Source organism: Nelumbo nucifera, chromosome 4 (assembly GCF_055504915.1).
Source record: "Nelumbo nucifera cultivar China Antique chromosome 4, China Antique-T2T, whole genome shotgun sequence".
Lineage (NCBI taxonomy): Eukaryota > Viridiplantae > Streptophyta > Magnoliopsida > Proteales > Nelumbonaceae > Nelumbo > Nelumbo nucifera.
The window spans coordinates 17,591,503-17,618,544 of NC_142652.1; the positions used below are offsets into that span (position 1 = coordinate 17,591,503).

The following is a 27,042-nucleotide window of genomic DNA, read 5'->3' on the forward strand; positions in this document are numbered from 1 at the left end:
GTCCAATTACCCCCCCAAATGATCTACCATATAAGAGCAAGACACATTTGTACGGATGTGATGTTGCATCTTATGCGTCAGCATGGCCACTGGTTTTTTTCTAATCTCCCTTCATAAAAAAACCCAGATTAACTTCGACCCCGAACGCATCCATATTTGTGTTTTTTTTTTTTTTTCTTTTGGGAACCATCCAATGAACCGGTCCTCCAGATGAGTGAGAGTTCGTTCATCAGACGACCAAAGTGAGTGTGAGGACTCTGGTTGTTTACCGACCTTTTGGGTTACGGTCAGAAAGGCCCCATGTGCAAATTTTGTCGGTTCATATATACATCTATTCATACCATGTAAATTTGATCATGAATTATGGGGCTTACTTGAGAAGAGATAGAGATCCCCCAAAGAGTTGAAGTTCAGAGCAATTAAGTAGAGATGCAAAAAGGAAAGGAGCACAAGTTACGACATTACTTGTGTGCCGGGTAACTAACCTGATTCAGGATCAGGGTGTCCAACATTGCAGTGGGCTGTAGGCGAGGACCCCATCACAAGAATTAAAAAAAAAAAAAAAAGCAAATGTGGGGTCTTCCTGAAGGATCCCTTCCTCTCTCATATCTTTGTCCATACAAAAAGATGGGATAGGACTTGGGAGACAAGATTCCCCTCCCGAGTGAGAGAGATCATAGCAAGAATTCCACTGCTGCAAACAGAGATAGGTAACAGACAATAACTCTTTCCTAGAAGACACACACAAGCAAGGACTTGAAGGATTCCACATATCATGTAATGCCACCAAATGCTACAAAATTGGGGTGGAGATGATGAGGACTAGATATTGATACAAGTTAATGTACTCGGGCAGACAGTGCAGCGATGCCTGAGGGCTCGGGCAAATAGGATTGCGTATCATGCGGAGAGCCCAACATCCACTTCAACTTCAATCACCAACATATCCTTAGTTTCTTAGCAAAGAGGGAAAAAATCAAAAATTTTATGTCCAGTCAGAAAACGTGTGTCAAGAACAGATAAAGGTTAAGAGTAAGACTATTCTTATTCTATCAACAACTTTTAACCCAATGGATCATTATCCCCTAGTTTTCTAACACCCAAATCAAGAGAAAGCACAACGTATCTAATTGGAAACCCTTGTTCCCCCCCCAAATATCTTACACCACATTTCTTGCTTCCTACTGCTCAAACATGGATATCCTGCTCTTGTGTATTCCACTTTCAACGCGAGCCCCACAACTGACCCATCCTCGACATATCACATGTAGACTCTCTCTCTAGAAAATGGAGAAATTACCCATCTTCTTTCCTTGTATTTCCTCCTATAATTTTTTTTTCCGTGTTACAAACAAGAAACATAGAAAGACACATGAAAAACAACTTTTACAGTCAAGCTGATCTGCGCTATATAGCCCATGGTCTTATTTGTTCTCACAAGTTTGGTGGGCCTAAGATTTAGTTTTAACATGAAGCATTAGTTTAGGTCGAATGATTCTTTATAATCTCACAAGGCCAGTGTTTTACTGTCTGTAAGACATCCAAATTAAGATTAAGATGTGTTTTTCAGAAATAATTAAACTCAATTGTTAGAAATATCAAGTGTTTACTCAGCATCACTTGCTAGGCCCAGCTTCAGATCTACTGCTCAAACAATTTATAATGCTGATAGGTAGCAACATTAACTCAAAAACCTCTGTCAATTCAGACATAGATCTCTGCATTTACAAAAAAAAATTGCACAATTCTATAATTCTCAAGTCATCTTTGCAATGCAGCCAACTACAACCAAAGCTCTATGAGAACAAGTAACTGTATCTTCATTGGCAAACAAGAGTCATTGTAAACTATGGTAGAAGAACAGTTTCCCATAGATCGCTATCAAATCCACTCAATAGATTTATGATCCTGCTTAAAAACTTATCAAACAGAACCGAGGAAAATCTAAAACTATGATTAAACAATTTATTAATTGAACCACTTGTCCTTCTATACAGGTCAGAAATTAAATTCACAAATGCTCTAGCAGTGAAAACAATCCTCGTCACCTTCCATCCTGGAAAGTACTTTAGGATATAAGTTAAAAAAAAAAAAAAGAAGAAGAAGAAGAAGAAGATAAACTAAAGATATATTTTATTGCATTACCAACAAATCATATATTTTCTTGCCAAAGCATTTAATGCGGGGCCAAAAATGTAAGAAAAGGGAATCCTTCATGTGTTTGTCCCAATAGACAAGCAATAGAATTTTCCACAAATCCAGCTCAGCTCCACACATCTAAAAAGTAGGGAGCATTCTTTTTTTGGATTTTGAGAGGGGGAAAATTGCCAACACTTGAATGGGACAAAAAAATGTCCCTTTTAATAATGGATTTTTATGGCTAAAATGGCCATTGCCTTATTTACATTAGAAATAAAATTTACCCAAATAAATAACTTACCGAAAAGCGAACGGGGCCTTAGTGTAATGTCACTAAGTCGTGCCCAAGGTCCACAAACTTCAGCCGATTCCAAAAAGCCCAGCAAGCTAGCTGTCAATTCGAGAGAACCCCCATATGATTTGGATTTGACTCTCCCAACTATGTCTTTGATTTGATTCTAAACATATGTTGACTAATGGGTGGACCCACCTATTCTAAATATATGGTGAAATATCTTTGATAAGTGTTCCATCGGTTCAAGACACTACCAATATTCTGTTCCTTCTTCAGCAAGGACATAGTGTCTCCATCTTGGTCACCTCCATATCTGCATCAGATAAAGCTAAACTTCAATAAAAACAGTATGGGCTAACCAGGGAGGTCAGGAATAGGAAGAGTGTTAAGGAACAGCAATGGTGTGATATAGTTCTGTACTCAGGACCTATAAGTAAAGGTGACTCAACCAAAGCTGAACAGCTAGCAATACATCAAGGCTTAAAGCTAGGAAAGTTGTCAAATTACAGAAACATTATATGGAAGGTGATTCTCGTGTCACTGTAGACTGGATAAGAAACGAAAAGTAAGATCACAGCATTGTACACACATTTTGAGAGAAGGTAGCTGGCATGGATGCCAGAGCCCAATTTAAGTGACATATATCATCTTTGTAAATATTCCTATATTTTTTATAACTAATTAACAAAGTGGACAATTGCCAATAAAAAACAACTGGTTAATCCTTAATATTTACTTCAAAGATACGATATATTTTAAATATGTTTTTTATTGTAAGTATTTTTAGTTCCTTTTATGATTAGGGAAATCTGATATCTTGTAGATCTTATAAGATTCATTTTGTTCCTCTACAAATGTTCCATGTATTAGCACATTTGAGCCATTAAATAAATGAATGAAAAGTTTTTCTATTGATGCATTTGGCATCGACTCTGAATTAGGGGTGTCAATGGACCAAATTTGGGTTGGAGCCTGTCAATCAAAATCAATTTGAACAGATTGAATGGACTAATAAGACAATTGGACCAGTCTAGACTTGATGGTCCAAAGTATTTATTGGATTGGATTGGGCGTAGTCCATTTGTAATGGATTTATATTGGACTGGGTTGGATTGAACCAATATCCAGTCCTTTGACATAAGATAGAGAGTACCGGTGCAATGGACCAGGTTTGGGTTGGACCCGATCTAAATTAAAATCAATTCAAACAGTTTGGACGGTCCAGACATTGAATTGGACCAGTCCAGAATGATCCAAAGTATTCATCGGATGGGATTGGACCTGGCCCATCTGTAATGGACTTATACTGGACCGGCTCGGATTGGACCAATGTCTGGTCCATTGACAGCCCTACTCTGAACTAATGAAAATGTTGACTCAATCTCCAGGCACTGATTTCTAGAGAAACCTAGTGGTGCTGACTACAGTAGGACTTGTCTTTAAATTACAGCAGATACTTGAAACTAATTTGATGTATTATTTTTTAGATGTGTTACTTCTATTGCATTTTTCTTTCTTCATTGCTGAATTATCCCATACCGTTATTTCTTTTCTTATTCTTCTTTTGTTAAGGCTCTGTTTGTTTCTGGTGATTTGCATTGGTGTAAATTTCTGGTTTACTATTGCTTCAGATTTGACCTTACCTTGTATGTGAGAAGTACAATAGGAAGTAAAATCATGTAATCCCCACTTTATATGAGAAAGAATGGAAACAAGAGAAAGATTATTTGTTTAGGGTTAAAGTAAGAAGCAAAATGATGTTGTCCCCACTTTATATAAGAGAGAATTAAGATAGGAGGAAGGTGATGCAAATTTTACACCAGGAGAAGTACAGATCATTCACAAGCAAATAGATGCAAAACTAAAACTGGTACAAAATTTATATCCAGTTCAGATTTGGACCGCAAACAAACAGAGCCTAAGTTTCTCCTTTAGGTTGATTTGCTTACAGCAACCTGCTGTTTCAATTTTAGCTTTAAAAGCCATCTTGAACCTACCATACCAACCCTTGTTTTCCCCTGAAATTTTCAAAGAAGCCTCATCATGAATTTCTAAGTTTTTTTTTTTTTGATAGATAACAGAAAGTATTTCATTAATATAAACAAGCATATACATGGTACCCCTAAAAGCAGATGCAACAACAGAAACCAATACGGACACTCCCTACCCATTTACATACAAAACTCCCTGCCCTTCCCTTACCCACAGGAGCAGTTGCACACTCACACCTTAAAACAACTTGGCCCAAAATAACTGTTCCCTTTCAACCCCTTGTCTTGCTAGAGGGTCTGCCACCCCATTAGCAACCCTTGGAATCCATTGAAAAGTTACTGTTACACCTCTCAGATGCCACTTGATCTTCTTTACCAAATCTCGGTAGCTCCAAGCTGCCTTCTTTTCATTCTTTAACCAACTTACCACTACTAGGGAGTCTCCTTCTATTAACAGCCTTCTTAAATTTAGATTTTCTGCTAATTGGACCCCGTACAATACAGCAGACAATTCAGCCTTAGTTGAATCTTCTTGGGCAATAGGACCCAAAAATAAAGCTAAGATAGTTCCATCTTTATCCCTAGATATCCCTCTATGCCTTAAGTGCTTGGGTTGCCAAAACAGCTTCCATCAAAATTAAGTTCTACAAAGCTTTCTGATGGTGGTTCCCAAAGCTGAACTCTTCTAGTCTTTCTTGTAGCTGAAAAGGCCACTTCCCTCCAATTCCTTTTTATGTCATCAAAGGAAAATGGAGAGAACAGATCGAAGGTCTTAACCCAGTGAATCACCCTTAGGAGGATATAGTCTAAAACTGCTTCCAGGTTTCTCTCCTCAACTTTGAGGAGTCTCGCATTTCTTTCTTCCCACACTGTCCAAATGATAGCGGCCCTAGTGCATTTCCATAAAATTCTTCCTCTTTTCCTTGGCCACCTAAAAATTTCACCTGCAAACAGACTAGGTAAGCTTGTAGGTAGAGTCCACCTGCACCCAAAGAGGTCAAAGAACCACTCCCAAATACAAGTTACAAACAGACAGGAAATTAGAATGTGAAAAGCAGTCTCACCATTTGCCTTACAAAGTGTGCACCAGTTAGGGGATAAACAAACATTTTTTCTTCTCTTTTGCAGCATGTCCAAGGTGTTGATTTTTCCATGATAAACCTCCCAACAAAAAGTCTCTACTTTTAAGGGGATTGGTTTGCACCGAACCTCACTCACTGGAAAGGCCCTAAAGGAGCTTGAGCAATCAAGGAATGAAAAAAGGAGGCACAAGAAAAAGAACCTTTAGGTCTGGGATCCAAATTCTTTCATATGGGGTGGAGGGGAACATAACAATTGAATCAAGGATGAGCAGCAGCTCAGAGATTGGTGCACATTCAGCCTCTCTTAAACCTCTTCTAAAACCCAAATTCCAAGACACTCCCTCAGAAATGGAATGGAAAGAAGAAATTGGCTCATTTTTTAAACAAAGATAACGAATATAAAAATGGGAAAGCAGTTTTTAAGAGTAGAATCACCCACCCAAAGGTCTTCCCAAAACCGAATTTTAGACCCTGAATAAGAATCATACCTGATTTGCTTCAGGAAGCAAGGAAGAACTGCATGAATTGCTTTCCAAGGAGAGGAAAGAGTAGCTCAATTTGAGACTCCAGCATCTCAGCCATTTTGCAACAGTCCATGTTAGCTATTACCTTGTGCCACAGTTTCTCACTCTCCAAAGGGAATCTCCACAAGCATTTCCCTAGCAATGCTTGATTCTTATAAAATCATGTTCTCCACCCTTAACCCACCTTCCTCCTTACTCCTGACCACTACTTCCCACTTCACCAGATGATCCCTCTTTTCCTCTCTAGGTTCCCAAAGAAAATCCCTCATTACCTTTTCCAACAAGTTAGCTAGGGGGTCTTAAAGACAAAGAGGTAATACACTGGAAGGTTTGCCAAGGTGGACTTGATCAAGGTTAACCTACCACCTAAGAGACGTAATTCTGCTTCCAAGCTGCTAATCTCTTTCCAAACCTTTCTACAATTGGAGTCCAAAAATTCACACTCCTTGGATTTCCCCCCAAAGGCATACCTAAGTACTTCAACGGCCACTCACTAGTTTGACAACCTAGAGTCTTCACGACTGCTTCTACCTCCCCCTCATCTAAGTTTAGCCCTGCTACACCTCACAACCCCTCATCTAAGAAAAATATTTTAGCCATTCATCTATTGATCCAGCATCACAAACCCTCACAGATTCTGGATTCCGTGGAAAATAAAGACCATCCTTGAGAACTAAAACCCCTGAATAAACCCGATGTCTCCCTATTTTTCATTTCACAAGGAAACATGACAACTTCCCGTCAAAAGCATTTACCTTCCAGAACAAATCTGAACCCTCTGAAAAACTTAATCCCTTCAAATAGATGAGTCCAGAATAGCCACAATCTAATCCCTGCATCTTAATTCCTGGAGTACCATCTATTTTCTAGTGGAATCTGGGGATTTCCAAAGTTAACTACCAAGAAAATTAGAATCCAGCAAACTTATGAGGTTTTCATGATGGTTACTCAGCAACCCCTTCCAATCAACTTTGAACTCTCAAGTCTCAACCTTCAGAGTTCTTTTGTAACATGACCCCACAGACAATTAATACTTAAGTTTCATATTTATATTTGTGAAAATTAATGATTTGTAAACAGATATAAATCTTCCAGCATTTGCTGATGCCAAACATTGAAGTAAAAAACCAGGATACTTTTCATCACCAGAAATGTATATTACTGTTAATACTCCATTACAATGCTGGCAAAAAATTATGAATTCTTGTAATGCTCTATGAGGAAAATTCCTTTATATTCACAAAAATGCAATCTTTCAACAAACATATTGTGCAACTTGGAATGTAGTACATGTATAAAAAAATACTCTGATGTCCATCTAAAAGGAGCACAATGGTTCAATCATTAATTCTCGCCTTTAATTAACTCAATAGAATAACAGATAAACAGATGAAACAACTAAGAATTTTCTATACCCATGGCCAACCTCAGCACCTTCTCCAAGAAACCTTTTTTCCTTAGTAAACTGGAATCCCAAACTAAAGTTGGTCAAAACTACCATGCTCCTCTGGCCAACAAAAGGAATGAGTTTTCCCCCCTCCTTTTCCCTTGCCTGGGAAGATGGAGATCAAATCAGAAATGCAGGATCTGACATGGAGCAAGCACAATTGTATGTCCCACAGCTGACATGCACATCTTAAGAGCATCAATTTCCAATAGTTTATATGAATCTGTAATAAACACCATAGAACAATGGGTGAATGGGGCTAGGAGCTAATACCACTCTCTTTAATAGTCCATCTCAAGCTATACAAAAAGAGGGTTTCACACATGTCATCATCATCCAAGCCTTATCCCAACTAATGGGGTCAGCAACACGAATCCTGTTTTGCCATTCCATTCTGTTTAATGCCATATCCATTGTTAAATTATTGGCACTCAAATCATTTCTTACTATTTCTACCCATGTCCTTTTGGGTCTACCCCTACCCTTCTAACCCCTTCAACTTGCAACAAATCACTTCTTATGGGTGCTGTTGATGGTCTTATATGCACTTGACCAACCATCTTAATCTACTTTCCCTCATTTTATCATTTATTGAAGCTACTCCTAGGTTCCATCAAATGACTTCATTTCTAGTTTTTCCACTCATCCATCTTGGCATATAGATTTTTGCCACTCATTTTCTGGACATGTTTCTTGTTTCTTGACTACCTAACACTCTGCTCCTACAGGATACAGAATAGCTGGCCTTACAACTGTTTTATATAATTTTCCTTTTTGATCAGCAAATGATTTCATTAGAGATGAAGACTAAAATTAATGCAACTGTTGGAGATTCAAACACCCTTTGGTAACAGTTTTACAAGTTTGCCCAGAAAAGATTTGGCCTTTCAACTCCCTGTTTAGCCAATTGCTACCCCATTTGCAGACCTTCACACCCAGCTGAAATGTGAATGAAATTGCTTTGCATATCACATAGAACTTTGGATGCACCCCTCTGTTTTTCCCATCCTGCCCTAATTCTACGAGGGACATCCTCCTCAATCTCTCCCTTGTTATGAACTGTTGAACCAAGGCACCCTAATTTGCACTGCTGTTTACATATCATATATTCTACTTTAGTCCTACTTATTTTAAAACCTCTTGTTTCCAAGGCATTTGCCCATAAGCTTAATCAACCCTTCATTGATTTCATCAATTAAAACAATGTCATCCGCAAACAACATGCACCATTAGGCCTCCTCCTGAATATGTTTAGTCAGTTCATCCATGACCAGTGCAAAAGCCATACATGTGATCTATGGAAATAAGAACCTACTCTAAACCTTGCATTTAATAGCATTTGCAAAACCACTTTCCACTAGTAGAGAATATCTACATAATGCAGCACCCCCTTGGCTAACAAGGAGGACCATCACTGATCACCCTTACCTCAATAGCATCAGCTTCCGTAATGCTCAGCTCTTGAAGCTTACAATTGTGTAGGACATCAATCACAGCTTTCATGTGATATGATAAAATCTTGGGCTGATAAGCATGTAATAATAAAATCTAAGAGTTGCCATTTTGTGTGAATAAAAGCCAAAGATTAGCTGGGACAAACATTAGGTAATGGCCTTGTCACAGCTTTTGGAGGGTCCCACTGAAGACCCACCAAGTTCAAGTGGAAATTCAAAGATCATTGGCAAGATGCAAACATGGGGGGAAGATATCAATAGTTACGGCTCCTTATTGTTACATTCCGCAAGTGTTAATCTTGCCACAAGCAACTTCCCAAAACAAACTTCCTCTTGGAGAAGCATTTTTATCAGTAACAAGATCAAAAGAATTTTATTAAGAAAATATAAAAAGAAAGTACAAGGTGAAGGAAAGAAAGAATAGAAAGAAAACCCAAGCTTTTCATATTACAGCCTCCCTACACACCAACAAAGAGGAAAAAAATACCTACCATAGTAATATAGGACTCTAATTTAACTCCTCTAGTCCTCTTATGAACCCTGTTTCTGGACAGAGAGTAAGCTAAATCATTAGCAGATATTCTGATCCAGGAAGAATCAGAATAAAAATTCCATTAAAATAGATAAGAGTCATACAACCTGGGGGTGTTAAGATAGCACCCAACCTAGAAAACAAGCTGATTACATTACACTAGAAAAATCAGTAAAAACAGAACTGATCAAGATTACAAGACTGTAACTCAAGAACATTCCAAAAATTCTCCCCCAGCTCTGTTCTGCTAGTCTGAATGAAGTCTTGCACCAGGACCCAATCTGACACCAGATTTACAATCATTGCTAAAAGACCTTCAATGTTTTTCTGTTTGTTCTCAAATAATCTTCTATTTCTCTCATTCCATAAGACCCAGCAGACCGCTGTAGAGATGGTTGATAGACTATTAGTGTGTGTGTGTGGTCCCCGCCCCACACTTTATTTTACTGTTTATTTCTTTATGTTACAGTTATGGTAGTTGAGCCGGTTGGGCCATATTTATTATTTTTTGTTCTTAAGTAGGGGTATTAGAGTAACTCTACTTATTGTAAAGTCATGAATATAAATAAGATTTAGTGGGGTGGCATCTAACCGCACCCTTTCTCTCTTCTTTCTTCTCTTCTCTCTTCTCTTTTCTTCTTTCCTTCGAACCTAGGTTGACTTCTCTTCTTCTTTCTAAATTACATCAGGAAACACATCTTTTTCTGATTCTTTTATTCAAGTTGGTATCAGAGCCAAGTGAAGAAAGATTAGGGTTCTCATGTGAGCTTGATCTGGTCGGCTACAATGAGAACTCTTTAGAACTGGATTTTCTGCAGTAGTGCCTGGTTCTTGGAGGTTGCTGGAGTATTGGAGACTGCCCAAGAAATTGAAAGATTCTTGGAGATTGCCCGATGACCAGGGAGAATCAGAGAAATCAGGTGTGACCAAGATTAGTGTTTCAATTTGAGGTGGTGACCAGTGTTCTTCTGAGAAAGGTACAATCTTTAGTAAGGCCGATCTTGGTTAGAAGTAGTTTAAGCCTCTCTATAAGCAGCAGCTGATAAACCTTAGTATCCCCTGCTGTTTTCTCCCTTTTTAAAACCCTACGATCAGTTTTTTGGGATTCAAAGACTGATTTTTTGACTGATGATGAACTAGGGAGTTGATTATTGACTATGGATGCTTTCTTGGAAGGTGACTATCAGCTGAGACTGAATTCTTGATGATTGTTCCTAGCTGTGAATAAATTCTGGGTTGTTTTTCTCTCAATTCCTTAGGGTTTCAGCATAAAAGAAATTCCTTTTGGGTTATTTTCTTGAAGTCTTGACCTGTTAGTGCTCTACATAGAATGGAGAAGGCTGGAAGTGAGTTAAAAACTCAAGGGGAAGGATTTTTAGGGAGTGGTAGCATGACTGAAAATTCTTTTCAGGTTACCACTGTTAGGTTTGATGGGACCAATTACTTGGAATGGGCCCAATCAGCAATGATGGCCATTGGAGGTAGAGGTAAATTAGGTTATGTGACTGGAGACACAAAGAAGCCAGCCAAGGATGGCATATCACATCCCAAATGGGTTCAAGAGAACTATTTGGTGATGACTTGGCTATGCAACTCTATGCAGCCTCACATCAGCCGAAACTACTTATGGGCAAAAACAGCCAAGGAGATTTGGAACAACATGAAGGAGACATACTCCCAACCTCTTAATGTTGCTAGAGCTTATAAGCTGAAGTGTGAAGTGAATAATCTCAAGCAAGGGGAGAAGCCAGTCCCAGTGTACTTTGCTACTCTGAAATCCCTATGGCATGAAATTGATCACTTGGAAACTATTGAGTGGGAAAGTCAAAGGGATGCAGCAACATATAGAAAGCTGATTGAAACAAATAGAGTGTTTGAGTTCTTAGCTAGTCTGAACTCAGATTTTGACATTGTAAGACGGTTCTTACTAGGGAGAGCGTGACATTATCTCAAGCCTACTCATTGGTTCACAGTGAAGAGAGTAGGAGAAATGTTATGTTACCATTTCAGCCTATAGAATCAGCCTTAGCAGCAACAAAACCTAAGGTTGGAGGGGAGAAGGAAAGGAAAATGAAGAAGGAAGATAAAAGAGGCATTTTTTGTGATCATTGTAAGAAGCCAAAACATACCAAGGACACTTGCTGGAAGTTGCATTCCCACCTGATGCCAGTGAGACTCAGAAACAAGAAGGGAAGTGCTAATGTGGCAGTTATTACAGACAGTGCATCCACTTCCAACACAAGGACCACATCCTTAGATGCTTTAGTTGCTATCTGGGCTGCCTTGACACAATTAGAGAACGAAGCTAGTATCTTTGGGTCATCATCTCAGCCTTCAGCTACTACATTTGCTAATCCTACTTCAGCCTTTGCTCACTAAGGTACAAGAGCTACAGCATATCACACTTCAGCCCCAAGTAACACTAGACCCTTCTGGGTAATAGATTCAAGTGCTTCTAACCATATGACCAATTTATCCACCTTGTTTACCACCTATTGTTTATCCTCTGGCAGAGACAGTATCTATTGTTGATGCCTCCCTTGTGCCTATTTCTGGCAAGGGAGACACCAGACTGTCTGATGCCATCTCCCTGTCCTCAGTTTTGCATGTCCCTAAGCTTAGTGCTAACTTGCTTTCAGTTAGTAATATTACTAAGAATCAAAACTGTTCAGTGACCTTTTTCCCTGATCACTATGTTTTTTAGGATCTGGAAACGAGGAAGGTGATTGGGATTGGCTGTGAGATGAATGGAGTTCACCTGCTTGAGCATCCACAAGGGAAGGAGAGTGAAGTTGGGAGATTGTTGGTTTCTCAGTCTTTGAGTCAGATTATGCTTTGGCATAACCAATTAGGTCTTTTGTCTTTTGGGTCTTTGAAGAGTCTGTTTCCAAATTTGCTTGAGTCAATCCAACTAGTTTGAGGTGTGAAAGTTGTGAACTTGCAAAACATTGTAAATCAACTTATTCTTTGAGCAATAAAAGAAGCAATCTTCCTTTTGAAATTGTGCATACAGATGTTTGGGGGCCATATCATATTCCTGCTATGGGGGCAGGGGTACAGATAGTTCTTGTTATTTGTTGATGATTATACCCATTTCTTGTGGGTTTACCTTATGCACTCTCGAGATGAGGTCCCTTCTCTGACCTAGGCTTTCCATCAGATGGTACTGACCCAATTTGAAATCAGGATCAAAACTCTCAAATCCGATAATGCCAAGGAGTACTTTGCAAAACCCTTGGCATCATATCTCCTAGATCATGGAGTCATTCATCAGAGCACTTGTCCCCATACACCTCAGCAAAATGGGGTTGCTGAGAGAAAAAACAGACATATCTTGGAGGTAGCCAGAAGCATCATGCTCAACTCTAATGTTCCCATACGCTTCTGGAGGGATGCAATCCGCATAGCTGCTTACCTTATTAACAGAATTCCTTCACGGGTTCTAGACATGAAAACACCATTCAATCTTCTATATCCAGACAAGGACTTGTTCACTATTCCCCTTAAAACTTTTGGGTGTACTTGTTTTGTTCAAATCCTTAGACCTCTTCGCTCCAAATTTGATCCCAAAGCTGCTAAATGTATTTTCCTTGGGTATGCACAAAATTAAAAGGGGTAATGCTGTTATGAGCCTGTTTCGGGGAGGCATTTTGTGTCCACGGATGTCACTTTTTTTTAGGATATGCCCTACTATCATAGGGCTTCTCCTCAAGGGGAGAGTAATGAGGAAGGGATTTCAGCCCCAGAAGTTCCATTACCTATTCCAGTTACTGAGGGGGAGTGTCGTGAAGAGGGTTGTCAGAAGTGTAGGGAGTTGATAGTGTATCACAGACAGTGGTGGAGGCAGGTTGATTCCTGTCCTCAGCAGTCTAGGTCGATCCCAACACCTTCTACAACTTCAGATCCATGCACTACTCCCACTGTTGAGCCCCCTGTTGCAGATACTTTTCCTAACACTGTTGAGCCTCAGCCTCCTCCTTCAAATGACCTTGATCTCCCAATTGCAATTCGTAAAGGGAAGCGTCGTTGTACTTCATCCACTGCTCATTGTATCTCCCAGTTCCTTTCTTATGATTGTCTCTCAGAATCCTATAGATCTTACCTGGCATCTATTGCTACTATTCCTATACCCAAAACAGTGCAAGAAGCTCTATTGATACTTGAGTGGAAGGAAGCGATGAAAGTAGAGATGGATGCTCTTGTTAAGAACAATACATGGAAACTAGTTGACCAGCCTGAGAGGAAGAAACTTGTTGGATGCAGATGGGTGTTTACAGTGAAATATAATGCCGATGGTTCTGTAGAGAGATATAAGGCCAGATTGGTTGCAATGGGATTCACACAAACTTATGGCATAGATTATATGGAAACCTTTGCACCAATTGCCAAGATGAACACTATCAAAGCCCTACTATCTATTACTACAAATTTCTCATGGCCATTGTTTCAAATATGTCAAGAATGCATTTCTCAATGGAGATTTGCAAGAGGAGGTGTACATGGTTTTACCCCCTGGTTCTTACAGTACAAAAGCAGGAAAGAAAGTTTGCTGGGTGAAGAAGACTTTATATGGGCTGAAGCAATCTCCAAGAGCCTGGTTTGATAGGATTAGAGTGGAAAATTTTGGTTACATGTAGGCTCAGTCAGATCACACTCTTTTCTTTAAGAAGACAGACTCCTCCTTGACCTTACTTGTTGTCTATGTGAATGACATTGTGGTGATGGGAAGTGATACTAGTGAGGTTGACTCTCTTAAGCAGCATCTTCACGAGGAATTTGAAGTGAAGGACTTGAGGGAATTGCGTTATTTCCTAGGAATTGACTATTGAGGTAGCTCGATCTAAGCATGGCATTTTTATCTCTCAAAAAAAGTACGTTCTTGACTTATTGGAAGAAATTGGAAAGCTAGGAGTAAAGCCTACTGACACACCCATTGAGTTGAACCATAAAATAAGTGCAGAAAGTGGAGAACTTCATGAGGACAGGGCTATGCATCAAAGGTTGGTTGGGAAACTTCTTTATCTTTGCCTAACATGACCAAGCATTTCATATGTTGTCAGTGTTGTTAGTCAGTACATGCATTCTCCTAGGACCACTCACCTTCTTGCGGTGGAAAGGATACTTGCTTACTTGAAGAGATACCCAAGGAGAGGCATACTCTTCAGGAATAGTGGTCACATGAAGATAGAGGTATATACAAATGCTGATTGGGTTGGATGTATTGATGACAGAAGATCTACCTCTGGGTATTGTGCATTTGTGGGGGGAAACCTTGTTTCCTGGAGAAGCAAAACACAAAATGTTTTTGCTCACTCCAGTGTTGAAGCTTAACACAGGTCCATGGCCAATGGTGTCGCAGAAGTGTTATGGTTGAAATCTTTGCTTGATAAGCTGGGAATTGACTATGAGAAACCTCTAATGTTGTATTGTGATAATCAAGCTGCAATTAATATTGCCCACAACTAGACCTGTTCATGGGCCGGGTAGTCCGACGGCCCGGCCCGACCCAGCCCGCACCCCAGCCGGGCTTGGTCATATAATTAGGCCCGCGGGCCTGACCTCGGGCTTAACACAGTAAGCCCGACTGTTTTTCGGGCCGGGCTCGGGATTTGTCAAAAAAGCCCGGCCCGGCCCGACTCAGTATTATATATTTTATAAAATATATAATATGTATTTTATATATTATATAAAATATATAAATAATATAATATTTATTAAAATATATATTTATAATTTAATATATATATATATATATTTTTTATTCTTTTCTTTATAATTTCAATCTATCTCTCTCTTTATTCAGCTGCTTCAACATTAATAATAATAATAATATAGGCTAAATTTCGGGCCCGGGCCCGGGCCCAGGCTCGGGCTTCAGGCTTTTTATGAGGGCCGGGCTCGGGCCCAAATTGTAGGCCCGATGGTCAGGTCGGGCTCGGGCTCGGGCTCGGGCCTTAAAAAAAAATTGTTAATACACAGTAAAAGCCCGGCCCGGCCCGGCCCATGAACAGGTCTACCCACAACCCAATACAGCATGACAAGATTAAACATATCGAAGTGGACAGGCATTTTATCCGAGAGCGAGTTGCATCTCAAGAAGTGTGTCTTCCCTATATTGCCTCAGACATGCAGCTAGCTGATCTCTTTACTAAAGCAATCACAAAAATCAAGTTGGAGACAGATTTACGCAAGTTGGGAATGACGAATATCTACTCCCAACTTGAGGGGGAGTATAGAGATAGTTGATAAACTATTAATGTGTGTGTGGTCCCAGCCCCACACTTTATTTTACTGTTTATTTCTTTATGTTACAGTTATGGTAGTTGGGCCGGTTGAGCCATATTTATTTTCTTTTGTTTTTAAGTAGGGGTATTAGAGTAACTCTACTTATTGTAAAGTCGTGAATATAAATAAGATTTAGTGGAGCGGCCAGAATAATAAAACCACACCCTTTCTCTTCTTTCTTCTCTTCTCTCTTCTTTCTTCCTCTTCCCTTCGAACCTAGGTTGACTTCTCTTCTTCTTTCTAAATTACATCAGAAAACACATCTTCTGTTTCTCTCATTCCATAAGACCCAGCAGACCACAAAAGGGATACAGCTCCATATGATCTTTGTTTTCTTGCACCCATTAAATCTTGGCCAGGAGGAAAATAACTCTGCCATTGACAAAGGCTGAAATAAGTCCATTCCAAATAAAAAGTAGAAGAAACTCCAAAGGATATGAGCCATCTTGCACGCGTAGAACAGGTGGAAAGCTGTTTCCTCATCCAAACAGCAAAGATAACATAAACTTGCCGTGTAGAAACCTCTATTCTTCAGGTGGCCTGAAGTTAAAATACTGTCCAGCGACACTAACCAATTGAAGGCCTCCACCCTAGGAGGGATAGGATTCCCCCACACTCCTTCCACCTGATCCCCAGGCATCTGCTCCCTTATCAGAGCCAAGTAAAAGGATTTCACAATGAAAATTCCATTTTTGCATTCTTTCCACCACAGACCGTCTCTAGCAGCAGTAGAAATAACAACCTGTTGCAGCTTTTCTAACAGCAGATACATTCCTCAATTTCCTGATCTCTCAACAGCCTTCTAAACTTTGGGCTCCACACCAATTGGTCTCCTCTCATCTCAAAGCATTGATCCACCCTCACCTGCTGATCAGAGAGCCTGTAAAGTCTTGGACAAACCTCCCTCAGCTTCCCAACCCCACACCATTCGTCTTCCCAGAATCTCACTCTTGACCCCTCCCCACCTTAAAACTGACCAAAGCTTTGAACTCTCTATTAAAATTCATTATCCCCTTCCACACACTCATCCCATAGGAATTCGAGACTTCTCTTGATTCCCAACCAAACCTCACTACCCCATATTTCCCGGCTGCCACCCTCCTCCATAAAGAATCTTTTTCTCTATCTAGCCCAAACCTCCATATCCACTTACCCAATAGAGCCCTATTAAACAGCCTCACCCTTCTAAACCCCAATCCCCCTTTCCCTTTTGGTCTGCAAACCTTATCCCAGTTTACCAAATGAAACTTCTTTTGACACCCAACTCCTTCCCAGAGGAAATCTCTCTGAAGTTTTTCAATCTTTTCAGCCACCTTCCTTGGGATCTTTAAAAGTGACAAATAATATGTTGGTAGGCTTGAGAGAACACTCCTTATAAGAGTTATTCTACCCCCAAAGGACAGGTATTTGGCTTTCCACTTCTCTAGTCTCCTCTCCACCCTTTCTAACACCGGCCTCCATACCCCTACATCAGAAATCTTGGTCCCCACCGGGAGACCCAAATAGTTGAAAGGTAACTCCCCTAACCGGCATTCCAACACTGCAGCACACTGATCCAACACCTCCCACTCCACTTCCCCCACTCCAATTAGAAGACTCTTGGAAAGATTCATTCTCAGACCTGTTAGACTCTCAAAATTTGCCAGAATGGCCCTTAAACTCAGCACCTGGTCCACTGAGACATCTAAAAAACGAGTGGCATCTGCATACTGCAGATGGGAGATGTAGGGCCCCTCCAAACCTACTCTAAAACCTTCAATCCATCCCAGTTGAACACCCTTCACCGTAAGTAATTTAAGCACCTCCATAACCAAGACAAAAGGCAAAGGGGAGATTGGATCTCCTTGCCGCAAGCCTCTAGATGCCTGAAAGAAATCTGAGGAAACTCCATTAAGAAGCAGAGAAAAGGACACTGAAGATACACAAGCATACACCCAGCTCCTCCACTTCTCCCCAAAGCCCATCAAATGCTGCATCTCCTCCAAAAAACCCCATTCCACATGGTCATACGCTTTCTCAATATCAATCTTACAAACTAGACCTGGCCTCCTGCTTCTCAGCCTAGAGTCAACACATTCACTAGCCACCAGCACCCCATCAAAAATTTGCCTCCCCTCCACAAAGGCCACCTGAGTTTCACCCACCACTTCATAAACTGATTTCAGCCAAGGAGATGAACATCAGAAAACTCTTAATTGAAGGGGATTCGGAGGTACAAACTAGACCTGGCCTCCTGCTTCTCAGCCTAGAGTCAACACATTCACTAGCCACCAGCACCCCATCAAAAATTTGCCTCCCCTCCACAAAGGCCACCTGAGTTTCACCCACCACTTCATAAACTGATTTCAGCCAAGGAGATGAACATCAGAAAACTCTTAATTGAAGGGGATTCGGAGGTGGTGAATCTGGTGATAGGGTGGCTGAATGCAGACAGCAATGGTTTATGGAGATACAGTAATCAGAGGAGGAAATTTGAGTGGCTGGTGCGGGAGATGGAAGTTAAAATGTGCTGGGTCAAAAGATCAGCCAATTCTCTAGCTGATGGTTTAGATAAACAAGGGGCAGAAAGGGATTCAATGTTTTGGGCTAAATTGTAATTTTTTGTCTCTACCTATTCTTTTGTTTTCTTGATTGTACTTGGAAGATAAGGGCTGCTAATTAAGCTAATTGGTCCGAAATCTTTAATATTCACAGCCCCATCCTTCCTTTGAATCAAAGAGATAAAGGTGGCATTCAGCCTTTTGTCCAGCTCTTGTGTTGCAGAATTCCTTTTTTTTTTTTTGATAATTATGTGTTGCAGAATTCCTTGATCAATTGAACAAAATCCTTCTCCAAGAAGTTCCAACCGGCCTTAGTGAAGCTAAAATTAAACCCATCAGGCCCCAGCACTTTGTTTCCTTCAATCCTTTTCAAAGCGTCTCTGATCTCCCCAACCTCCACCTCCCTTTCCAGCCACACTACTGAGTTGTCATTCAACTTTCTAGGCTCCAATCCCCCCAAGGACACCCACCTCCAACCCTTTTCTGAGAATAAATTCTTGTAGTACTCTACCACCTCTTTTTGAATCCCCTCCCAAGAGTCCACCACCACCTCTCCTACCTAAATTCTCGAGATGAGGTTACTCCTATGCCTAGCACTTGCGAAAGCCTGAAAATATGCTGTGTTCTTATATCCCTCCTTCAGTCAAATTGCCCTTGATTTTTGTCTCCAGCTCACCTCCTCCCTCAAGATTAGTCCTTCCAGTTCTCTTTCTAGGGAAACCTTCTCGATTAGAGTCTCTCTTGAGAACTGTCCCTCTTCTTCCAGCCTATCCAGTTTTGCTAGCTTGTCCAGAACTTCTTTCTTCCTCAACTGAGCCCCTCCAAACACCTCTGTTCTTCTACCCCTCAACTTCTTTCAGAAGCTGAAATTGTCTCAAAATCCTAACAGCTGCTGACCCTTCCACCTGCACACTCCACCTTTCTTCAACCCACTCCAAAAAGTTGGGATCTTGCAACCAGACATTTTCAAATCTGAAAGGTCTCATTCATTTACAGCAATGAACTTTCTTAACATTATTGGTTTGTGGTCTGACATTCTTAAAGACCTCTGTTCTTCTACCCCTCAACTTCTTTCAGAAGCTGAAATTTTCTCAAAATCCTAACAGCTGCTGACCCTTCCACCTGCACACTCCTCCACCTTTCTTCAACCCACTCCAAAAAGTTGGGACCTTGCAACCAGACATTTTCAAATCTGAAAGGTCTCATTCATTTACAGCAATGAACTTTCTTAACATTATTGGTTTGTGGTCTGACATTCTTAGAGACAATACTTCTTGAACCACTTCCCCCATGTACTCCACTCAATCCCCTGAAAATAAGAACCTGTCCAGCCTTCTAAGGATAGCTGGGAATTGACCATTCGACCAAGTGAATTTCCCACCACTTAAAGGTGGGTCGATAAGTCCATTTCCTTCAATAAATTCTCCAAACTTCCTCATTCCCGTCAAAATCCTTCCCTCCCTCCCTCCTTTCATTTCGCTCCTCCTTACCACATTAAAATCACCTCCTACCACCCAAGGACCACCACACAGACCCCTCAGCTCCTCCAACTCTTCCCAAACTCAGCTCTTTCTCCCTCTGTATTTGGGCCATAGACATTTGTTATTCCCCAGCACCACTCCCCATTCACCTCTTTCAGACAAATCGAGATTGAGAACTTTCCCACCTTCTCACCCACCTTTTTGAAAACCCCCGGGTCCCAAAAACTGAGCAAACCCCCTGACAAACCCACTGCACTTAGCTCCAGCCACTCCCAACTATTCCTTCCCCAAATTTCCTCCTTCAGACCCAGATTAAAAGATTCTAGTTTTGTCTCCTATAGCAGAACAACTGTAGGACAATTTTTCCTAATAACAACCTATAAATCATCCGGCTTTGTATTCGACTCCTATAACCTCCTCTGTGCATGTTTTGTTTTCAAATATATGAGCATTTCTTTCCAACCATACTCTCATCCAGAAAGAGGTTCATTCCTCATACAGTAATACAACCTTTCAGTTTTCTATAATGATTTGTCCTTGCTCATTGTTCTGGAGCTAAGTCAAGGAGGGGGCATGCTCATATTCATGCCTATGAAAAAACATCAACTATTTTAATAGTATATACTTTTCCATAAATGTGTTTGCAAGTCATGTTTTCTCATGTCGACAAGTCAGACTCTTGGATATGCATCAGATTCCACTTCCCCTGTCCGTGTCCTGCAGGCATGCACCATTGGAAGTTTGGAACCCAGGCTTTTGAAATCCTCCATGTCTCTTTTTTTATTGGTTTCTCTCAACTTTCACTTAGATTCAAGGATCAAAATATTGATACGCATGATACCAACACCTCGAGTATCTGTGCATATCAATTGACTGATACTCTCTTTTTTTTTCATATTATCGACCTGATAATTTCACGAACAGGCTAAGAAGGATATGTTCTATCATCAAAACCTCCAAGGCCTGTGTATTTCAGTGTATCAAAGTGAATCAGACCCTTTGGATATGGATACGATATGCCTGATATGGGACATATCGTATCAATATTTTGATCCTAGCTTAGATTCTGACTTTTAGAAATTTAAAAGTCATACAGTCTGCTCTCTTTTGATTATTAAAATAGGAATTAAAAAAGAAGAAAAAATTTTCTCAAAAAAATTATTAAAATAGTATCTTACTTTTCAAAGAAAAATAAATCTATACAAACAAGCAACTGGTGATAAAAATATATTCAAACAATTCCCAGACTTAACTCAATTCAACTCGGTCTTGTCCCAACCATATGAGGTCCACTACATAAATTCTGTTCAGCCATAATTTCCAGTTCCGTATCCATTGTTAAGCTATAGACCCTCAAATCATCTCCCAGTACACCAAACATGTCCTTTTTGGCCTACCCCTAGCTCTTCTAGACCCTTCAACTCTCCAGACTCCCTATTGTCAAAGCACACACATCAAGAAACTTCACCACTTCCATAGCACTCTCAATAGCATACCAAGAAGTGCCATTGTTCTCAGTTCTAAGAATTTTCTTTCTTTATGATGTTATAGAATGATTTAAAATCTCTTAAGCACCAGGACCTTTTTCCTTAAAGGCCTCTAGACTTACTCTGCTGTTTTGATCTACTCTTGATATCTGGTATAAATTGATCCAAACTAATCAGACAGTGAATGACAGACCCATATTGTTAAATCAATCCAATATATGATTACTTTTAATTTCTTTTCCAAAAATAAAATAAAATATAATCATTTATCAAAAAAAAATAAAATAAAATAAAATATAATCATTGAAGATATATCTTACATGCCATGAGTTCCTTGTTAGATTAAAAATTTAAAACCAATAAGCATTTAGGTGTCTAGTCAGTCAAATCCCTAGGCTTGGCTGGGACTTTTAACAACAATGCAGGTTACTATTTGATACATGGTAGAAGCAGAGCGATTCTGTAATAATGTTTTTTTTTCCTTTGATCAATGAAAGGAAATCCCGTTGGTATAAAGAGGATTACAGAAATTACAGGTTACGAGTAGCCTTGGCTACCTTGGCTACCCCACTATAATTAACATGTCAATTATCAGATTGATTTTTCATTCTTACAACTGAGCCCAAAAACAGTGATCCCTTTTTACCCCTTGTTTAGCTAGCACACTATAATTAACCTGTAATATGTTGATTCACCAATGTTCTATTAGCCCTTTCAAATTCAACACCCAAACATTGTTCAATAAGTTAGTCTTCCAAAATGTACTGTAACCCTCATGAACAACTAAAGCATTCCAAAATTTTCATAATTTCCCTTAAGGAATTTGCTAACTTAATCCTACATCTTTTTGGTAATTCACTTTTCTTTCCTTTTTTTTAATGCAACTATAACTTATTTCAGGTGATCCAATATTTTCTTTGTTAAATCATGAGATTTTCTCTTTTTTTTTGTTATTATTTGTTAAACCATAACAATTAGAAATCCATATTATTGGAAATGGAAGTCCTCAAGAAAAAAAAATAACTTGGGCATGCTCCACCATCATCACAGTGTAAACTTGGCACAGATTGTACATTTGTATGTGGTGCAAAGTAAATGGGACCATCAAGGTACAAACTACAAAGCATTTGTGGCAAGCAAATTTACTAAAACATATAAAATAAATAGACCATCAAGGAAAAATTGTTCCTGCTACAAAATCAACTTCGAAAGGAACAAGACTTTTCATGCCATAATGAGGTCATGATTGTGTTTAGTGGTCAAATATGTCTGAATGATTTGCTGAAACTTGTATCATGCTTAGAAATAAGGAAACCAGAGCATTAGGAAATTCAGGGAAACATTTGGTTGCAAGCACATTTTCAACATCTTGATGTGAAAGGAATGTTTCTTAGGGTTTTGGAAGGTATATTCCCCATTGCATGAAAGTAATCTACGGCCCAAGTAATCACCAGATGTCCAGTTTCAGACTTTCTGTTAATCAAATGGAGAATGAAACAGAACTGGTTTCAGGAAGTACAGTGCACAACAAGAGAAATGTTGGTTATAAAGCTTTAAACCCTTAACATCAACAAATGTTAGTTTCCTTTATTCACTGCAATTGAAGGTTGCAAAATCCAATTGCAGGTTTTCCCATCTCAACACAATGTCTTGGGTTTGCTTTAGTGAGATAGGTTATATTGGGGGGGCAAACCAATCAGTTTTTCTGTGGGAATCAATCATAAAGAATTCCGAGTAGACTCTGCATATAATGCTACAAAGCCATTTGCCATTCACAATTGAAGATAGGCATTTTACACCTTTTATTTTCTCAAACTTCCTTGCAAGGAAAATAAATTATATAGAGATCTCTTCAAATAGATATCAAAGCTGCATTACATATACACAAAGACTATTCATAACATACAAAACCCATTACAGGTCAGAAATACTTTTTGAAATAAAAGTAGTGGATTCATGAGATCACTTAACAAATTGTCGTGTAAGAAAGGGATGTCTTCTTGCCATTTGATTTATTTGTTTCTTATTGAATTGTTATACAACAGAAACAAGGACGCTTACAACTTACGAAGACAATTTCTCATCAACGGAGCGCAACTGCATCTCAACCAACCAATCTCTGAATTCTCCATCACTAACTTTCAACATTTGGGACAGAGGGAGTGAGAAGCCATGCTCGACCAAAAGTCTATGTCGGGGCTTTATCTTCCCTTCCAAACTAAAAGAGAAATACTGAGGGAACCTCTTCAACTCAGCCAAATCCCCCTTCATCTCATTCAAGAAATACTCCACCTTGGGCCGAAAGTTATTGGAAATGCTGAATGTCAGTAGCCCAGGCGATCTCAAGACCATCTTGACCGTCTCCTTATATGAAAACCCCAAACTTTGAAGATAATCGAGCTTGGGTATGAGCGTGCCCTCGACGCTCGACACCAGAAGAAGAGTCGTCTGGCACGTGATGGCATGCGGCCCCACGAATCCCAACCTCCGAAGAAAGTAGAGCGTTGGCTTCAATTGATCGCGCACGCTGCAAATTAACAACCGGGGACACCGAACGATGGACTTGCGGATGTCAGAGAAAGGAATGTCAACTTCGTTAAGGAGGAAGTCGAATATGGGGTATAGATCAGTGTAGGGATCGCAGGTGAGGAGCTGCGGGTGCATGCCGAAGATCCTTCCGATGTCGGAGCGTTCGATGCCCATGGAGTAGAGGCACTTCTCGACGGACTTGATGGATTCGACAGGGGCGGAGCGGAGATCAGGGTTCTTGTCGAGTGCTTTGGTGGAGTCCACATTGAGGCTTTCGAGGTAGAGAAGCTTCTGTCGGAAGCGGAGGCCGGAGTCGGAAGCTGGGTTGTTGGGGAGTGGTGCAGAGAAGATGGTCCGGGTCTTGAGAGGAGTGAAGCCGTGGAGGACTTGGGAATAATGTTTGTTAGGGTCAAGGTTAGGGTTAGGGTTAGGATTAGAAAAACGATTCTTCCGGCGGATTCTTGGCGAAGGGTGCCGTGATGAATGCCAATGGGGCGTTGAGGTCGGAATCTGCAGTCGAATTATCATGTTGTCTGAATCGAGAGCGAGAGAGAATCTATATTATATATATTTTGCAAGATGGTACACGTTACCCTGAGAAGGGTAAATTAGTAATTATGTCTTAATTTATTTTTACTAAAACCAAAGCTGTTGGGCTCCAACAGCCAAAGTTCTTAACCCCTTATACCAATCCTATATACCCCCCTTCTCTCTGTTCCGTTAAATCTCACAAACGTGGTGAATTAGAAAACAACCTCTTCCCTAAGAAATCTAATCCCCTTGATTGTAGGCACCAATCCCTTCCCCCCTCTTCCTCTCTCTCTCTCCTAGATTATATTCAAAGCATAAGCTCTCTTTATTCATTCATAGTTTAAACGTGATGGACTTCTTTTTTTTTTTTCTTCCCTTAAACACATTAAAAATTTAGAACACTACAAAGACTCACGAATAGGGGTGTCCATTAAAAACCGAAAAATCAAATCAAATCGGAAAATGTAGTTAATTAAATTGATCAGTTTAGTATTTTTGAAAAATCGAAGGATCGGTTTGATTTTCGGTTAACCTACAAAAAAACGGCAGTTAATCGAACTGATCGGTATATATATTTATATGTATATTTTATATATATTTTTAGTATATGTCACATATTTTCTATATATTATATGTAAATATATATTCATTATATATATAAATATACATATATTATATATATAATAATCTATTTATAAATATATTGTATATTTTTATAATACTTATATTTTATTATATATCATTTATTATTTATAATATTATATTATATTATACATATATTTATATATATTATAAATATAAAAAACCAAATAACCGAATAATTGAACCGGTCAAAAACTGAAAACAATGGACCAATTAACCGGTGGTACTAGTTCAGTTTCGGTTTGGGAAAATGGAAAAAGCGGTAGTACCGATTCGATTTACAAAAACTGCCCACCGAACCATGGACACCCCTACTCATGAACCTCCCGCTTTTTGCCCATTTGATCTTCTTCATTCCCATTATTCTACAAAGAAAAGCTATGGTTTTTAGAGGTTTAAAAGGGTTTGTGTTTTATTTGGAAGTAGCAGTGCCAAGCGGGATTGTTAAAACAATGCTACTCTTTAATTTGGAAAAGAGTTGGTCTAATGAAGTAAACATTCAATTTTGATTTGATAAGATGGCCAATGTTTGGTAGGAAACCACCGCCGACTATTTGTGATTGATCTAGCCGGTAATACAATAACTAAATGTATTCGGGTTAACCCATATGTGATGCCGGGTGAAGAAGAAAGGATATTCGGGCTTACATTGACCCACCATCAATTGGCCGTAAATTAGAGTTAATGCACAAATACACTTTTTGAATGAGATAAGGCATCAAATATTTTAACGGACACTTTAGAGCTACGAGTAAATATGTATTGGTAGATGACTAGATGTTGTACTTAGGCCACGTTTGTTTGGGGTGGAAAATATGGGGTAAATTTTATACCTCGTCTGATTTTACACAAGTTTGGAAATAGTATAATTTTAAACTGGTGTAAAATTGATTTTTTAATTTTTTACACCGATAATCGATGTAAAATATACATCGAAATTATCGGTGTAAAACTAGAGTCTCTTTATTCATCTATCTATCTCTCTTCTCCTTCTCTCTTAGTAGATCTGAACCCAAGGCGGCAGCGATAGCAACAGCCTCTCTCTCTCTCTCTCTCTCTCTCTCTCTCTCTCTCTTCTTCTTCTTCTTCTTCTTCTTCTTCCCCCCGTTTTTCTTTCTCTATTCCATCGTCGTCGTTGCAACCAGTTGCAACAAAAGATCTAAACCCAAGGCGGCACCAGCACCGCGCGATCTCTCTCTCTCTCTCCCCCCCCTTCTTCTTCTTCTTCCCTTTTTTTTTTCTTTCTCTGTTCCGTCACCGCTGCTACAATATTTGAACCCAAGGCAGCAACAACACCGTCTCTCTCTCTCTCTCTCTCTCTCTCTCTCTCTCTTCTTCTTCTTCTTCTTCTTCTTCCCCCATTTTTTCTTTCTCTGTTCCATCGTCGCCGTTGCAACCAGTTGCAACAAAAGATCTGAACCCAATGCAGCACCAGCATCGGCGATCTCTCTCTCTCTCCCCCTTCTTCTTCTTCTTCTTCTTCTCCCCCCCTTTTTTTTCTCTCTGTTCCGTCACCGCTACTACAATATTTGAACACAGGGCAGCAGCAACACCGTCTCTCTCTCTCTCTCTCTCTCTCCTTCTTCTTCCCCCCTTTTTTCTTTCTCTGTTTCGTCACCGCCATTGCAATCTAAACCCACCTTTGACCTTTCTCTCACCATTTGTCTCTCTTTCTCTCTTCTCCTCCTCCTTTTTCTTCCTCTGCTTCCCTCCTCCTCTGTGTAAATTTTCATAGAATTTACACCTTGACAACCAAACATGGTCGGTGTAAATTTTCAAAATCTACTGGTCCCAATTTCTATCGACAACTAAACCGGTTCACATTCCCCATCGGTGTAAAACTAAATTTACACCTAAAACAAATGCAGCCTTAACGAGTTTCTATTTGTCAAGAAAATATATGTTTGTGGAACTTGGGCGGCAATATACCTGCTCATTGGTCGAGCAATCTAATGTGTTGGCCTGGCCGATCTATTTTTTATTAGGCTTGGACAAAATTTCAAGCTGACATGCTCAGCTTCGGGCTTTCTCAAATAAGCCCAGCTCGAATCTAAATAGAGTTAAATATTATCATATATAAATT

At 39.7% G+C, this 27,042-nt stretch overlaps 1 protein-coding gene across 4 annotated transcripts; it reads right to left on the minus strand.

Annotated features, from left to right (window-relative positions):
* Positions 1 to 1,723: 1,723 nt before the first annotated feature.
* EMB93 (Mitochondrial transcription termination factor family protein) lies at positions 1,724 to 24,341 on the minus strand. 4 transcript variants are annotated; one of them, XR_016068592.1, is made up of 3 exons: positions 23,326 to 24,341; positions 2,441 to 2,747; positions 1,724 to 2,056 (listed from the first exon to the last, which is right to left on the minus strand). XR_016068592.1 is itself a non-coding variant. In XM_088886484.1 (2 exons), the coding sequence occupies exons 1-2, from the start codon at positions 24,312 to 24,314 to the stop codon at positions 2,630 to 2,632; spliced, it is 1,107 nt and encodes a 368-aa protein (XP_088742610.1). In that variant the 5' UTR covers positions 24,315 to 24,341; the 3' UTR covers positions 2,117 to 2,629. The 4 variants fall into 4 exon arrangements, 2 of the variants coding, with proteins under 2 accessions (XP_088742610.1, XP_088742611.1); XR_016068593.1 differs by having other exon boundaries at positions 23,319 to 24,340; XM_088886484.1 differs by lacking the exon at positions 1,724 to 2,056 and having other exon boundaries at positions 2,117 to 2,747.
* Positions 24,342 to 27,042: the final 2,701 nt, after the last annotated feature.

Excerpts from the sequence above, each read along its gene's own strand:
- EMB93 (XM_088886484.1), bottom strand. The coding sequence starts at position 24,314 with ATGATAATTCGACTGCAGATTCCGACCTCAACGCCCCATTGGCATTCA. Across the intron at positions 2,748-23,325 it reads GTTGATGAGAAATTGTCTTC|ATATGGAGGTGACCAAGATG; the intron begins GTAAGTTGTAAG and ends TATCTGATGCAG.